The following is a 15,473-nucleotide window of genomic DNA, read 5'->3' on the forward strand; positions in this document are numbered from 1 at the left end:
ACTTTTAAAAAAATGTTGAAATAAAGAATTTATCTTGTTAAAATTACTGAAGTACTATATCATTTAAAATGTTAGCGAAAATCAAAATCAGAATTAGAGTTTATTATTTATACAATCACACTTTTATTTTTGTGTATTTGTATACACCTTAAACCGCAGAAAGTCTCAAGACTCAAACAGCTGGTCTATGGAGTAATAGAGCGTACAACACAGTTGCACTTATGCGTATGAATTTGTTGAAAAACTGAAGTGAAAAAAGGAAGGAATAGTCTACATAGAGCGTACAATCAAACTAAATATTTTCAGGTGTTTTTTTATATTTTTTTAAGCTGGCTCTTTTCTTGATGTTTTTAAAGTGCATTTTACGGCAGCGTCGCTATGGGTACTCCTGCCTGTTTCTCCAAACTGGCTTCACCGACTGTGCTAACCCTCATCTACTGTAGGTGATACACTGACCAGATAAGTTTCTCATAAAACCACAAAAAGGCTAAACCATCTCTTTAACAGAATTGTTAAAGGATCTGCTGATGTGGAGGTTATAGTTTGATCCCTCTTATGAAATAAAAGGTTATTGTTAGTATGGTGTGAAGAACATTCTTTCTGTTTGTAGCGAGAAATTGCTTCATTTTCTTGTTTATTCAGAATGAAAAAAACAAGGAAAAGTAAAGGCAGAGAAAAGCTCATGTGCGGCCCTCTACTTTAGTGCATTTGAGGCACTTCTTGATTCTGAATCAATTTATTTATCACACCAGGGCATCTGGTGCAATTGATGAGCTTTAACATCACATGTTTGTCCAACAAACAGTAAGGTCTTCTGCCAATTTCGGTGAACCACATTCAGTAAGAAAGGATAACAAGTGTGCCATCCTTTACGCCTTATGTCTGCTGACATGACTGAACCATCTGCCTGTGTGCGAGTACAAGCTTCTATAACATCAAGGCATATGAAACCAAAGGGAACTGAGGCAAAAAATAAGGCAACTGTGGAATAAAGCATACCATATGATGCTAGCTCTTCTTTATTCTCTGCGTGATCAGACCCAAGACAAGTCCATCTACTTCCTCCAAATGACCTATATATATCTTGACTTTGTTGTTTAGATGATCAAAATGACTAAGGTTAAACATACTTGTGGGGTTGCAGCTTTCAATTATTATTAGTATTCTACTAATTATTCTATTGATTAATCGAATAAGAAAGTTGGCAACGTATCCCTATAAATAATGTTACCTTGTGAAGCACTGACGTAGTGCTATTGTAGTAAGCTTGTTCAGTTTTACAGTAGACACACTGTACCGGGTTTTCGTTTTGTTTTAGCTTGAAATTATCCCAAACTTTGGACACTTTCTGTTGTTTTCTCTGGCCGCGCCATCAAATCAAATAACCTTATTTAAAGAAAAAGGCCTTCATGTTTTCTTTTCATAGCATGTGTCCTCAGCATAAACCAAATAATTTGCATCGATGATTTTTAGAAGTCGAGTTTCAGCACTGTTAATTCCCATCCAGATTCAGATTGGGTTTTGGAACTTTCTTCTTCTGGGAATGGAGCTGTGTCTTTGTGGTTGATTGCATGTGTAAAACAGGCATTGTCGTCCCTGTTTTTCTCCAGCCATTCATTAGCATTGAACTGGCCTATATGAGCATTCTCTGAAACTGTAGTCAGCAATTTCAACTAATTATTATGCTACGCTTCAATCATGATTCGTAGCCCATGAAGATTGTGATCCAGAGGAGCCAAACACATCTGCGCATCAAAGAAACTGAACAAAACAACTAATGTGTGATTGCATTTGTAAGCAGCACAATATTTCTTATGCCTCACTTCCTTTTGATTAGGAAACATTTGAGCTAATGCCAGAACATTTCACTGTAAAATCCCCAAAGAAGATTAGCATTTGTCCTTAATTATCTTGCCTTCTGTAATTACATACATTTAAATCTCTGATCAGCACGTTCTAAGGGGAAAAAATGTGCAGTGGTGCCTTCTGACATCTGCGCTTGAGGCAGCTGCAAGGACAGGACAGGAGTGTTAAGACATGAGTGAGGTCCTTTATACATGCTTTTTTTTTTTTTTTTTTTACAGTGATTGCATAACTACTTGCTCATAAGTCATAGATAAACCTATGAGTAAATAATACATTATGTATTTGTGTATGCCGGTCTGTTTTTGCATTTGCTGATCTATGAATTTGTGATCAGCTTAGGAGCATAATGAATCATGACTGTGGGTGGATGTGCCAGACCTAATGTTTAAGTTACAGCTGTGTTGTTTTATATATTAATGGAAGCAGGCTTTTCTCTATAAGAAGAATGTGATGAGACACTTGTATCCTCTTTAATTCTTTTTGCACTTCTGTCAGTGTTGTCACCCCAGGCTTACATACAGATTGTGTTCCTCTGCTAGTCAATAAACGCATTTCATCTTTTGCTTGTTTGTCAAAAGATTGAAAGACAGAACACATTTACAAATGTGGGGAGCCCAAAAGTTGTCTTAAGCAAATGTAAAAAAATTTCAACATCAGTAAATGATTTGGTTGCAGAGTGATTTTAACAGATACAGTGGAAGTGCTCTGTGACTTTTCCCATCTTCCCACTTAACCCACTTCACCTGAAGCAAACTGTAATGTTAGAAACAAAACTTTCTGTTGTTGTTGTTGTTATTTTCTTCAGTGCCCCTCTTGCTAGCAGCTCTGATTTGTCAAATTCCCTTACTCGAGTTAAGTTATTGGCTATGTTAGCATTTAGTAACAGTAAGGCAATATATTAATTAACGTGGACGTGGTCATATGGATTGTTCTGAGGCAACTGCCTGGATAATCATAATATCACATATTGTTCTTGTTTTATAGTTGTCATAGGAAGGATGAAGTTTTCGTGTAAATCCTTAACATATCTATTTTTTTCTAATAGTTTGGCAACTATTAGTCTGGCATAGGAGCTATAAAAAGGAACAGCGCTATATAAAATGACACTGTTTCATACTGCTTTGACAACATGTTGATTGCTGTTAAGTAGGTATATTGATTACCTTTCACTTCATATTAAATGTAAACAGCTTTATTGCTAACTGTCTTGATTCCATTAGGCCAATCATGAATGCATTCACAATTGGTTTCTTTAATTCATCTTTGTAAATGTATTTCTATAGCAACACCGCTTTTGCTTCCTACAGCTTGCCACCCATACAGACAACCTTGGCTTTCTTTTGTGTCCACCCCTATGTCTCCATTTGTGTTGGTACTGTTGGTATTGAGTCTTACAAGGTAAACTTCGCCTGACAGATTCTGAGCACAACTGTGATCTTGCGAGTGAACAGTGTATTGACAGCTTGGTTTCAAATTCCATCTTGGGTGCAAAGCAACCAGCTAGAACGGGACAGATTTGGTCTAGTGAGCCAAAATCCCATCTAGATTTGGTGACGATTATTCCCCAAGTTCACCGGGGTAGGCATTTTATGTCTGTATTGTTCTTTTGAAACAGAGCTCACAATGTATGTATACACACAGTAGAAAAAAAGTGCAGGACTGTTTTCTGTGTAATAATATTGTACTATTTTGTACCGTGGCCCTGAGGGGCAAATGACAGCGCAAATTCAAAATTACAACGACAAATTCAAAATGACAACGACAAATTCAAAATTACAATAACATTAACTTTTACCGGAAAGGGTAGGGCCCATCTCGCAGAGGATGGACCCTCCTGATTGGACAGACGGACTGTCGGTCCTTTAACATGAAATGAGTTCTCTAACTAGCTTGCTAGAGGCTAAACCGCGTCCCTTCATTCGGCGCCAGACAATTTGGTGAAGGATGTTTTGCCGACATTGTGGGAAAAAGTTGTTGGAGGACCAACCGAATTTTTGCAGTGGTTGTGGCGAGAGACTTGGAGAAAGTCTGGACGCTAAATTAACGTCTTTGGCTGAACCCAACGATGGCCTAGCTTCAGGTAAGTTAACGTAACCTTATTTGCAGCTAATGGTGGTTTTCCTAAATGATGTACTCTCTTGCGCCGTATTAATTTATTGGGCTGTATAAGTTTATAGCGGGTGTCGTGCCAAGGAAGTTACCACCCGCGTATAAAGTTAGTCTCCGGCTGCGTTAACGGAGAAGGGTCCAGCTGCATGCTTGAGCGGAACGCCCATTTGTGTCTGCAGTAGGGCGATATTCAAGTATTCAAGATTCAAGAATCTTTACTTATCCCGAGGGAAATTATTGTGCAACAGTTTCAATACAAAGGAGGGAAAGGATCTGAGTGACAATAGCTAACATAATCAAATCAAAATAAAGCTAACGTAAAATACTACTTTTAATTAGTGTTTAACAAGTGTTGCAGCATTTCTGACAGAACTAAGTTACAGTAAAGTACAGCAACGTGTTGCAGCATTTCTGACAGAACTAAGTTACAGTAAAGTACAGCAACGTGTTGCAGCATTTCTGACAGAACTAAGTTACAGTAAAGTACAGTAACGTGTTGCAGCATTTCTGACAGAACTAAGTTACAGTAAAGTACAGTAACGTGTTGCAGCATTTCTGACAGAACTAAGTTACAGTAAAGTACAGCAACGTGTTGCAGCATTTCTGACAGAACTAAGTTACAGTAAAGTACAGCAACGTGTTGCAGCATTTCTGACAGAACTAAGTTACAGTAAAGTACAGTAACGTGTTGCAGTATTTCTGACAGAACTAAGTTACAGTAAAGTACAGTAACGTGTTGCAGCATTTCTGACAGAACTAAGTTACAGTAAAGTACAGCAACGTGTTGCAGCATTTCTGACAGAACTAAGTTACAGTAAAGTACAGCAACGTGTTGCAGCATTTCTGACAGAACTAAGTTACAGTAAAGTACAGTAACGTGTTGCAGCATTTCTGACAGAACTAAGTTACAGTAAAGTACAGCAACGTGTTGCAGTATTTCTGACAGAACTAAGTTACAGTAAAGTACAGTAACGTGTTGCAGTATTTCTGACAGAACTAAGTTACAGTAAAGTACAGCAACGTGTTGCAGTATTTCTGACAGAACTAAGTTACAGTAAAGTACAGTAACGTGTTGCAGCATTTCTGACAGAACTAAGTTACAGTAAAGTACAGCAACGTGTTGCAGCATTTCTTACTGAAGTAAGTTACAGTACAACTAAATAAAGTGAAAAAACATTGTGATATCGTGAGACTGCATGCACCTAGTGAAGGTGGTGTGACACTAACAAGTGTTCGTCTGCCAAAAAGTGATTGCAGCAGGTAAAACAGATTGCCTGGGCTATATTCTGTCCATGTCTTTGCTGTTAACATGGATATAGTTATGTATATTTGCATGTTTTAATTGGCAGACGATCGCTTTGGCACCACAACATCCCTGCCCTCCGCCGTTCAATTATTTATAATCGAGGTGCTAATGAGATCAGATATCTGTTGTCCTCTTTAATCTAGCCATGTGTTACCATTACTTTTGTTTCTATGAATGTGCAATGCATGATTTGCCATTTTATAAGAATGCATTTTTTTGCTTCCCTCTAGTATCAGAGAACCCTCCTTCCAATCCAAAACCAATATTTAAAACCTTTCTGGATTACCGGAAGAAAAAAGCAGAGGAAAGGCAAAAGTTTTCCTTTGGTAAGATGCGGGAAAAGAAAAAGGAAAAAAGGAAAGTGCAGGTAAGTCAATGTGTGATTGAGTGAAAAAATTTTGGAACCCAACTCCAGTGTTGACTTGCTGTCTCATCCCATTATTATTTGAACCCTATACCTAAGCCCCCTAGTAGGGTCAATTTCATGGCAAGCAATATAGTTTTGCTTGTTTCAAGTAATGTTGGGAGATAAACTATGTAAATGTTTGAAATAGGTGTCTGTATTGTAGACAATTAACTTAGAAAAGAACATGGAATTATCTGAGTTTACCTATAGACCTTTTCAAAGTTATAAACATATCTAAATGTGTCCAAGTTTGATTCCTGTTGGAGTTAATGTGAATGACATCATCTGACAGGAAGTTATCAAGGACGCAGGCTGACATATCTCTTTCTTTTAAACTGACTTCTGATCATGAATATCAATTGTTGTGTTCTGTGGAAAATTAATGAATTTTTTAATAGCCTTTATTTGGCCAAGATGGAGCTTTTATTTTTTTAATTACAAAACTGCTGTTAACTTAGATTTGAAGGAAAGATTAGAGCTGCTCTGAGTCACATTTTATGTTTAAGATCTATTTTGGGTCTATGTGTAACATTTGCAAACCAGAGGAACAACCACTTTAATTAAGCCATGTTATTTAAACCGGATTAAGAGATCCTTGCCAGTTCCTGTGTTTTCTATTGCAGATTAGTCTTGGCTTGATGACTGCTCAGACGGGTGTTTTAAAGCCAGTACGTGGGAAAACCATTCCCTTATCAACCAACTCTGACATCACCGCTCAAAGTCTTCTTCATCAGAGTGTGAAGAAAATGAGAGACTTCAACCAAGACTTGGAAGAAGAAGTCTTCATCCTTCTGTATCCGGATGGATCTGAAGTTATCAATATCCCTGGGACACAGAGACCTTTTATTCTAGAAGAATATAAGGCAGAATTAGGCAGAACATATCAAAGAATCAAAATGTATATCTGCACAAAGAAGGACTTTGAACAAGGTAAGTTGTCATGCCATTTACATCTGTGGCTAGATATTTCACGTTTAAAAAAAACTCGTTTGAAAATAGCTCCCCATCGTGTATTCTGCATTCATGTTAAAATAACTGCAAACCCTTTGGAGTAGTAGATGCATGAAAAACCATTCAGTGAACTTTTTCCACCATGTGTCAAAACCAGCTGTTTCTGGTGCAGTGTCTCAAAGCAGCTTTACATTCATCACCTTCTTCTGGAGTAAACTTCTTTTAAAATGTTTGTTTTTACTGACAACAATCAAGCTAACTTAAATTGTTTTGTTTTTTGCAGTTGGAGGAGTGTCAGACAGTTCTGACTCTGACACAGAGATTATGATAAAAATACCCCCCACAGAGTTTGACCTAGCTGACACGCTGGTGAGTGCAATGTAAAGCATATTTGGGTGTGTCTTTAATGAAAATGTTGTTTTTGTTTGCTATGTGAAGAATTGATCAACCGCAATGGTTTTTAATGCTTCAATATAGCCATTTGAACCTCTGCATGAAAGCAGTCCAGTACAGATGAACACAGAGGATATTGGTCCAAGTACCTCAAGATGTCCTGGAACAAAGAGAACCTGTTACAGGTTTGGTGTTGGGGCTTTTTTTTAAAAATAGTCTAGCATATTGAATGTTAAAGCTCTTAAATTCTGATAAGAAGACACACCGTATGTTTCATTATTATTGTATTTTGTGTACATATTTTTCTTTGTGCAGAAACTACACAGACCTGTATGCGCCTGTCGTCATTGATGACGACGACGATGATGATGATGATGACATAGATGAAGTTCTAACTGTCAAAGAAACAAATGAGGCATCTTCTAATGAACCTGTGTGAGTCATGAGTAAATTATTAGGGTATTATCCATCATCCTGTATCTTTGTAGAATGGAGAATAGACTTGAACAGAGTGTGAGTACTTATTAAACAAATAAACGTCACTGTATTAAGAAGGGTGAAAAAACAATCTCAGTTACTGTAGCAAGAAAAACAGTTTGTGCTAGGTCCAGTAGAGAGATGTCTTTCTATAAGGAACTCCATTTGAATGTATTAAAAGTAGATATTGTTTTATTAACTGCCTTGAGAGGGCCTTAGGAATCATGATCAAGTGTTATCAGTACAATTTATGAATATTTAATGGAAGGGATGATTGATCCAATTTGTGTTCAGCTAATAAGCTACAAAATTTTACAAAGTAACTTCTACTTTTTGTTCTAGGCATACAAGTGCACCTGAAATAATTGCAAATTTGGCGCTTCCCATTGACCACAAGAAAGTCAGCAGATTCAACGTGTCCAGATCTAATGTATGGGATGGTGCTGTCCGAGGTTTTCAGCGTTGCACCTACTCGGAGGCAAGTGACATGTTCGTTAAGTTTAGTGATGATGCTGGCTCCCCTGAAGAAGGCATAGATACTGGCGGACCCAGACGGGAATTCCTCACACTTCTCATGAATGATCTGAAGCATCGCGCCATCTTTGACGGACCTCCACAAAGCCGCTACCTGGTGTACAACGCTACAGGTGTCTTTTTTTCCACGACAGTTTATGTATTTTGTGTGTGAAAGTGTGAATATATTTTGATAAATGCATTATTTTTGTTGTACATTAAGTCCCACTTTCTGCCAAATTTAAGCACTTTAATACAAGGGTTGACACTGTACACAACCCCTTTAGTCTTGTTAAACTTCCTGGCCATACATATAATCTTTTATAAAAAAAAAAAGCCTGAATGAAAATAAAGGGTTCATGTCATCTGGGTCACCACCTGCCTGACTCTAACAGAAAGTCGCTCTTAGCAGATAAATATGCCAATTAACTGTACTTTTTCTGTACTCTGATTGACAGCTGTCAGGGAAAATGAATATGTCCTGGCAGGAAAGATCATTGCTGTGTCTATAGTACACGGGGGACCAGCACCACATTTCCTGTCAAAGGACCTTGTTAACCACATTGTAGGGAATCCCAGTTTCAGCGCCACTGTCGGAGATATTACAGATGAGGAGATAGGGAGAGTTCTGCATCAGGTATGAAGTGACCATGATTCAAGGAATGAGTTAACTAAGAGAAACCAGTATTTAATTTAGAGTGAGGTTATAGTAAAATAAACAGATGATCGGAATGTTCAGATCTCCACTTCTATCAGTATGAGAACATTTAAGTAAAAAATAATTTGATCCATGTTTTGTTTGAGGGGTTTACCATTTGCTTGACCATTGCAAGATCCTTAACCTATCAGGGATGGGTTTTGGTAAGTCTTACAAAGTCTTTTTAACAGGTCCAGGAAACAGACTCAGTGGAATCTCTGCAAAATTTACTTTTGCAAAACAGCTCCATGTTCCAGACTGCTGGATGCTTCTTGCATGTGAAGTCTTCTGAGGACAAGCAAACTCTTGTGGAGGAATACCTCAAATGGTATATTCTACACAGAAACCAGAGTGTTATTCAAAGGTAATACTTGTAAAGACTCATTCTCTTTCTCCATTCATCAAACATATTTCAATCTCATGTTTAACAACCACATGCTTTCCAGTCCCATGATTTATCACTTGAATGCTTCAAAAGTGGCTACAGATAAGATTGTGTGACATTCACAAATGGTAAAGCGGGTTTAGTGAAAAGTTTGTTTGAGTGTTAGACTCTGGTGTAATTAGCATAGTAACTGAAACCTTCTGTTATATGATCATTGTCCCTAATAGTTTCAAAGAAGGACTTGCAAGTCTACACTTTCTGACCGCACTCCAGCAGCATCCTTGTGTATTGGCCCCACTTTTGTGCCACTCTCAGAAGAACCTGACAGCTGCAGACATGGAAAGCATGTTTAAACCACACCTCAGTCCAGCAGGAAGTAACAGTCGCCAGAAAGAATGCAAAGCACTTGGATTTTGGGCAGATTTTCTTCTTGATTGTGAAGGTTTGTTATGGCTTCTTTATATGGTGTTTGTAAAAATGTTTACTTAATTTACTTGTTGGATGATGAAGACACTAAAACAATGTTGACTTTTCCCTTTCAGAAAACGCAACTGCTGTGTCCCTAGAGGATGTACTGATGTTTGCTACAGGGCTCACATCACTTCCACCTGCTGGAATAACACCACTACCATGCATCGAGTTCTTAACAAATTTGCCATTCCCTATGGCAAACACTTGTGCAAATACACTAAAGCTCCCTCTCCTTGAGACGTACACTGTCTTTAAGACAAGCATGGAGTTTGGCTTACAGAACTCTCCAGGCTTTGGGTGTATTTAATGTCTGGATTTTTGTCCAGTCTGCAAAAATGCAGCTGATAAAGATTAAAGAGTGCATGCTCAGTTCAGTTCAATGAAAAATGTTAAAGGTTAAATGAAAAATAAACAAATTTGACAATATTTTCTAAACAGTTTGTCCACATGAGTAAAGGTATGTTTTCAAAAGAGATATGAAGAATTTGAAAAAGTGGAATTCCATTTTCAGCATTTGGGCCTATTACTCTCTTTACACATTGCTCTAGGACAAATTTGGGTCTCACTGTGCATAAAGCTAAGTTTGTTCTGAAAATTTCCATATAAACACTTGGGTCGTATGTTGTATGCAAGAACGCTTTAAAGGGGAATTTACAAAAGTATGCAAAATCAACAAAACCCTAGACCTTGCCTGACCTTTAAGAGTTGGCTGTAGTAGTGCATATTTATAGGCCAGCTATTTCTTTCAAAGTGATAAATAGTTCGGAGGCTGACTCCCAATCATGTGGCTGCTGTAATCCACTTTGCTCAACAGTCTGTTGAAGATAATCCTGGATGTCTGCATCACTGCATGTATGAAGAGTTTGCCTTGACTCAGGAAATGTATCCAATTCCCTGTCTTCAATGGCCAATCCACAGTCCCTTGAACCAAACCTGCAAAGTGACATAATTCATCGTAAAGGCAAAATGTATTTCCAATATGTGTTGTATTCAAATATGCATTTTTGTAGGAATAGATATAGTCAATTCATTGTCAGTTAATGTGGATTTACCTGTGAGGCAAGAGATAGAGTTCGTCAGGTATTCCCCCAGGACATGATGCAAGTCTGGAGGGTCTAATCCTGTGCTTATTCCAGAGGTCCGTGCACTCATCCAGGTCTTTTTGCAGAACATCACTGAAGCAGAATCTCAGTAAGTCCTGATGTTCATGGCTGCCATTAAAGGCTCCAGAGTCTCTCAGATCTCCAAACAGGTCCATCCAAAATTGAGCCCTAGGAATACAATTCAAAGTTAGGCTACTTATTTTCCACAAGAGGAAAAGATTATGAGTATTGAACAGCTACAAGTAAGCAACTACAAAAAGCATAATAGTGCTGCTGTCAATATCAGTAAAATAAATAGGTGGAAAGGCACTTCATGGCGCCTCCATAATGCATGAGTAGATATGACTGCAGCACCTGTTAATCAGTCTACCTGAAACACAAGGAAAGGGTTCGCTCTCGAACAGAAAATAATTAACAACACGAAGCTATTTCTGTGCGGTCTGTTCATTTGGCTATGACCGTACTCTGACTTTAATTATGTGTTCTGTTTAAAAATGATTTCTGTCTACGGACAGAGCCTGCTACATCGCCCAGTTTAATATGGACAGCTGTTTCCATCAGGATCATAATGTGCAAATATGCATAACTATTTATCCGTGATAACAGCAAATAGTAACAGCAAATACAGGTCTTTTTAAAACTTAAGTCTTACATAATCCAGTCGCATTTGTAATTCATAGCGTGATCAGTCATGACATATACGTGATTACAGCATATACTTTTTTATATTTATACGGGACAGATTAGAGCCCACCCAGTCTGTTTTACCTGCTGAAATACATTTTTATTTGACTGAAATCCCTTTTAGGCAGATGCATAATTATACTTTTATGCGGTTAGAGCCGTAATAGTGGTTAATTTACCTTCCTTTTCTCAGAATGGACCACCACGCCTCGATACGTTGATTCCCAACGGATGATCCATAACTGTGGCCCAACGAGCCTGCATAGTAGTCCGTATGCTCGTGTCTGAGGGTACACTGTATGGCAGCCATGGTGCCATTTTCGGTTCCATGATCTGTCCTCAGTCTCATAGGGACCACACCAACACTCTTGACACAATTAATATAGTTGTGGGCGATGACCGATGGGTTGTTGTTTGTAGCCCCACAAACAAGCCACATGATCCTTCTTGAAAACCCGTCTATACATCCTGAGAGTGCCAAGCCAAAGGGTTTCAGCTTATCGTATCCATCTACATGCCATATGTAGTTTGGACCCATGGAGTGATACGTTCGCCTCACAAACCTCCGGCGTGTTCTTGCATCCGTTCCTTGTGGATTAAGTTGCTTCAGCAATCTCATCACTGTGTGTCGTTTAACACGTAGCTTGTGTTTTTGATGGAGTACTTGCCACATTGTCCGATATCCGAATAGCTGCCCTGGTCCACGCAGCTCTGTAAGGACGGCACGTCTCACCTCATCCAGTTGTGAATAGTTGCTCCTTCTGTACAACCCTGCTTCTCTCAAACGTGACTTCAGAGTGCGTATACTCATCCTGATGTTGTGATTGGTTGACAACATATCAACTATCACGTCGTATGTATGCCCTGCATCGAAATAATTCCTAATAATAGCCAAAGTATCTTCGGAAGTATTCATGTTTTCAAAATAGCCGCATTTCCGTGTTTTTCCTCCTCTTCTCCTTCTGTTCAGTCCGTCTGTCCAATCAGGAGGGTCCATCCTCTGCGAGATGGGCCCTACCCTTTCCGGTAAAAGTTAATGTTATTGTAATTTTGAATTTGTCGTTGTAATTTTGAATTTGTCGTTGTAATTTTGAATTTGTCGTTGTAATTTTGAATTTGTTGTTGTAATTTTGAATTTGTCGTTGTAATTTTGAATTTGTCGTTGTAATTTTGAATTTGTCATTGTAATTTTGAATTTGTCGTTGTAATTTTGAATTTGTCGTTGTCATTTTGAATTTGTCATTGTAATTTTGAATTTGTCGTTGTAATTTTGAATTTGTCGTTGTCATTTTGAATTTGTCGTTGTCATTTTGAATTTGTCATTGTAATTTTGAATTTGTCATTGTAATTTTGAATTTGTCGTTGTCATTTTGAATTTGTCGTTGTCATTTTGAATTTGTCGTTGTCATTTGCCCCTCAGGGCCACGGTAATTTTGGCATTACTGCTATGTATAATCTTCTTATTTTGTATCTGTATTGTGGTAAGCTGCAAGAAAAAAAAAGACGTGAGAAAAGGAATACATGTGACAATCATAAACATGCAACTCACACTCGCTGCTTTTGTTATTTTATGTAAATGTAACAGCAGCATCACCTTCTTCAAAGAAGCTGATAATGTCAAATTATGTGTTTATACCAAATAAGACTGAAAGATGACTAGTGGGGTGCACAACCTATGAAAGCTAAAAGCACCAGGGTTTCCTTTTAACTGTCATTTGCCTTTTATTGATTTTCTTTCCCAACCTTTAGTGCCCAACAGTGGTGTTCTATCCACTTTGTAGCATCAACGGAAAGTTCAAATTAAAATTCACTTATACTCCAGAGTTGTAATTTTTAAAAATCCTAAATTTTCATCATTATGCAAATAAAACATACACTCTTGTGCCAATCTCTTAATTGGGCATTATTTGAAACACTGCCATTTCAGATCCTGGGAAACAAGGTTCACAAGGTTGAAATGCAGTGTTTTGTTAAAAGTATGCCAACCGACTCATCCTGGTTGAAACTGACCCCACGTCAGCCAAACCCCCCCCCCCCCCCCCCTCAATTGTTGGCACATACAATGACGAGAACATCCCCCGGAAGGATAGACAATAGAGATTTATGTCAAGAAAACTTGAAATAAAGTGTTGAAAAACATTTTAATGAAAAAATGCCACTGTTGTTCACGTACCACAAGCTCTGTACCTCGTATGATATTGTTTTCTCTGCAGTCATGTGTTAAAGTGATCACAGCTTGGAATAAAGATTGTCACACGTTGTTGCATCTCCACAGAGTGGAAATAATGTGCTACAGTTGTTGCATTTCTAAAAGATTACAGCATTGCCGTTGAGTAGAGGAACAAAGGAGCTGTAAAGAATAACCAAATGAAAATGGACTTCTACGTTTCAGCTTATTTTGTTGCTTAGACAGTTTGGTCTCAGTGGCCAGGAGGCTTGTGATTTACTCTGGAGACAATTGGTTCATGTTGAACTGTTGATGGTGCACCTCATTACTGTAGCTTGGTGCCTCTCTTAGGACTGATTAAGGATTAAGCACATTTGAGAGTACCAACACGTACATACTGCATCCTCCTTGTTTTATTATCCACGCACAACTCCTTCGTCTGTAGTTTACTATATATTCATGCCAAACACCAGTGGGAATGTCAATGCCTGCAGTGTATAGTAAGATCCATCAAAAGTCCCACCGTCTATTCTGTGGTTCTGCACCAATCCAACACTGGTACAGCGACAGCCATTTCATCTTTCTCTTCTCAAATGTTAATAGATAGAACTTAAAAAAAACCTAACAAAACTCAAATCTTTCATGCAACTGCTGGCCAGATTTTTATTTATACACCTCTGATAATGATGTCTTATGCTCTCAGATGTGGAGCAGCAGCAGAGGAGAGATAATGCAGTGGTTATACAGTAAATGTGGCACCTATAAAGTTGCTATATTTGTACGATTCAGTCACTAGTCGAAGACGGGGTAATTATTTTTCCAAAGAAATTGCGACAATTACAACGCCTCTACACATGCTGCAACCCAGTGATTAAAAAAAACAACATATTATGACCAGCAGTGTACTTTCATTGTTTACACAGCAACTACAATCTCACTATTGTTGTTTTTTGTTCATGGGTCTTATCTTCTGACTGACAGTCCATACATAAGCTCTTGCTGCTGAGCTACAACCTCATAGGTTGTACATTGTAGTGCTTTTTGTCAGGAATAACAAAAAAATAGACCCTGTAATGGAGAGTATTTTTTGAGGAAAAACTTGATATATATCGGTTTGTAAATGGGCATATTTTGGCCGCAGGGTTCTCTGACTGATTCATCGTAGAAGCTTACCCACTTTCATTTGCTTATAACTAAAGCTGCAGTTAATGGTCGGTTCACAGTGTAATTTCAGTTTTTTCTTGGTCGTATTCCAGATCACAAAAGTCACTTCATTGGTGAATGTAGACATTTTTGTGTAATAAAATTACCGAAAGCTTGAAAGGCACTAAAGTAAACCAAACTTGAGTGTGAGGTTGTACGCTGCTTTGTTGTATTTACAATCTGACATAATATCTATACATTATTTTATATCTGTAGGGTTGATTTGGTAGGTTTACTAATGTTTACACTCATTTAGGAAAAAAAATTATGTATCATGTATGTAATTGTATGTTAAGTGTTGCACTACAAAACTAAAGATGATTACTGAGTGATGTTGAGATGATGGTACGTGATCATATTTACTGGGATTTAAATGGCCCATGTATTTACCTAAAGTAGATTTACAAAAAATACGTTTTGACTTGTTTTCAACTTACTATACTTGGGCCAAATATTACTGATGGACATCCAGATCTGGCCCATTGGCCGCATTTGTCCAGCTCCACAGAGTTTTATACATGTGGCTCCTGGTGTTTGGAGTAGTAGCTGTCTCAACCATAAGGTTCTTTAGCACTCTCACTACGTTCACTTCAGGAATCTGTCGTTATCTGGCTCAAATCATCATTCTCTCTAATCTGACATGTCTCTCACTGATACTGAAGAGCACACCTGCCCGGGGATGCTGCCATCAACATGCTCTGAGATAGAGATTGTGCATTATGGGTTACGCCTGGTATCTGTC

At 38.1% G+C, this 15,473-nt stretch overlaps 2 protein-coding genes across 2 annotated transcripts in view; both read left to right on the forward strand.

The window, feature by feature from the left end:
• LOC310947143 (glypican-6-like) overlaps window positions 1-15,473 on the forward strand; it is a gene marked incomplete at its 5' end in the record, with an annotated part of 155,210 nt that overhangs the window by 18,769 nt on the left and 120,968 nt on the right. The window lies entirely within an intron of this gene.
• On the forward strand, window positions 3,747-9,086 carry LOC310948073 (uncharacterized protein; the record flags this gene model as incomplete). Its single annotated transcript, XM_083915080.1, has 9 exons — window positions 3,747-3,946; window positions 5,512-5,648; window positions 6,311-6,617; window positions 6,922-7,007; window positions 7,116-7,216; window positions 7,347-7,466; window positions 7,851-8,155; window positions 8,480-8,658; window positions 8,910-9,086. Exons 1-9 carry the CDS (start codon window positions 3,811-3,813, stop codon window positions 9,084-9,086), a joined length of 1,548 nt encoding a protein of 515 aa, XP_083771206.1. The 5' UTR covers window positions 3,747-3,810.

The sequence above is a fragment of the Echiichthys vipera genome (genome assembly GCF_963691815.1).
Source record: "Echiichthys vipera genome assembly, chromosome: 1".
NCBI lineage: Eukaryota > Metazoa > Chordata > Actinopteri > Perciformes > Trachinidae > Echiichthys > Echiichthys vipera.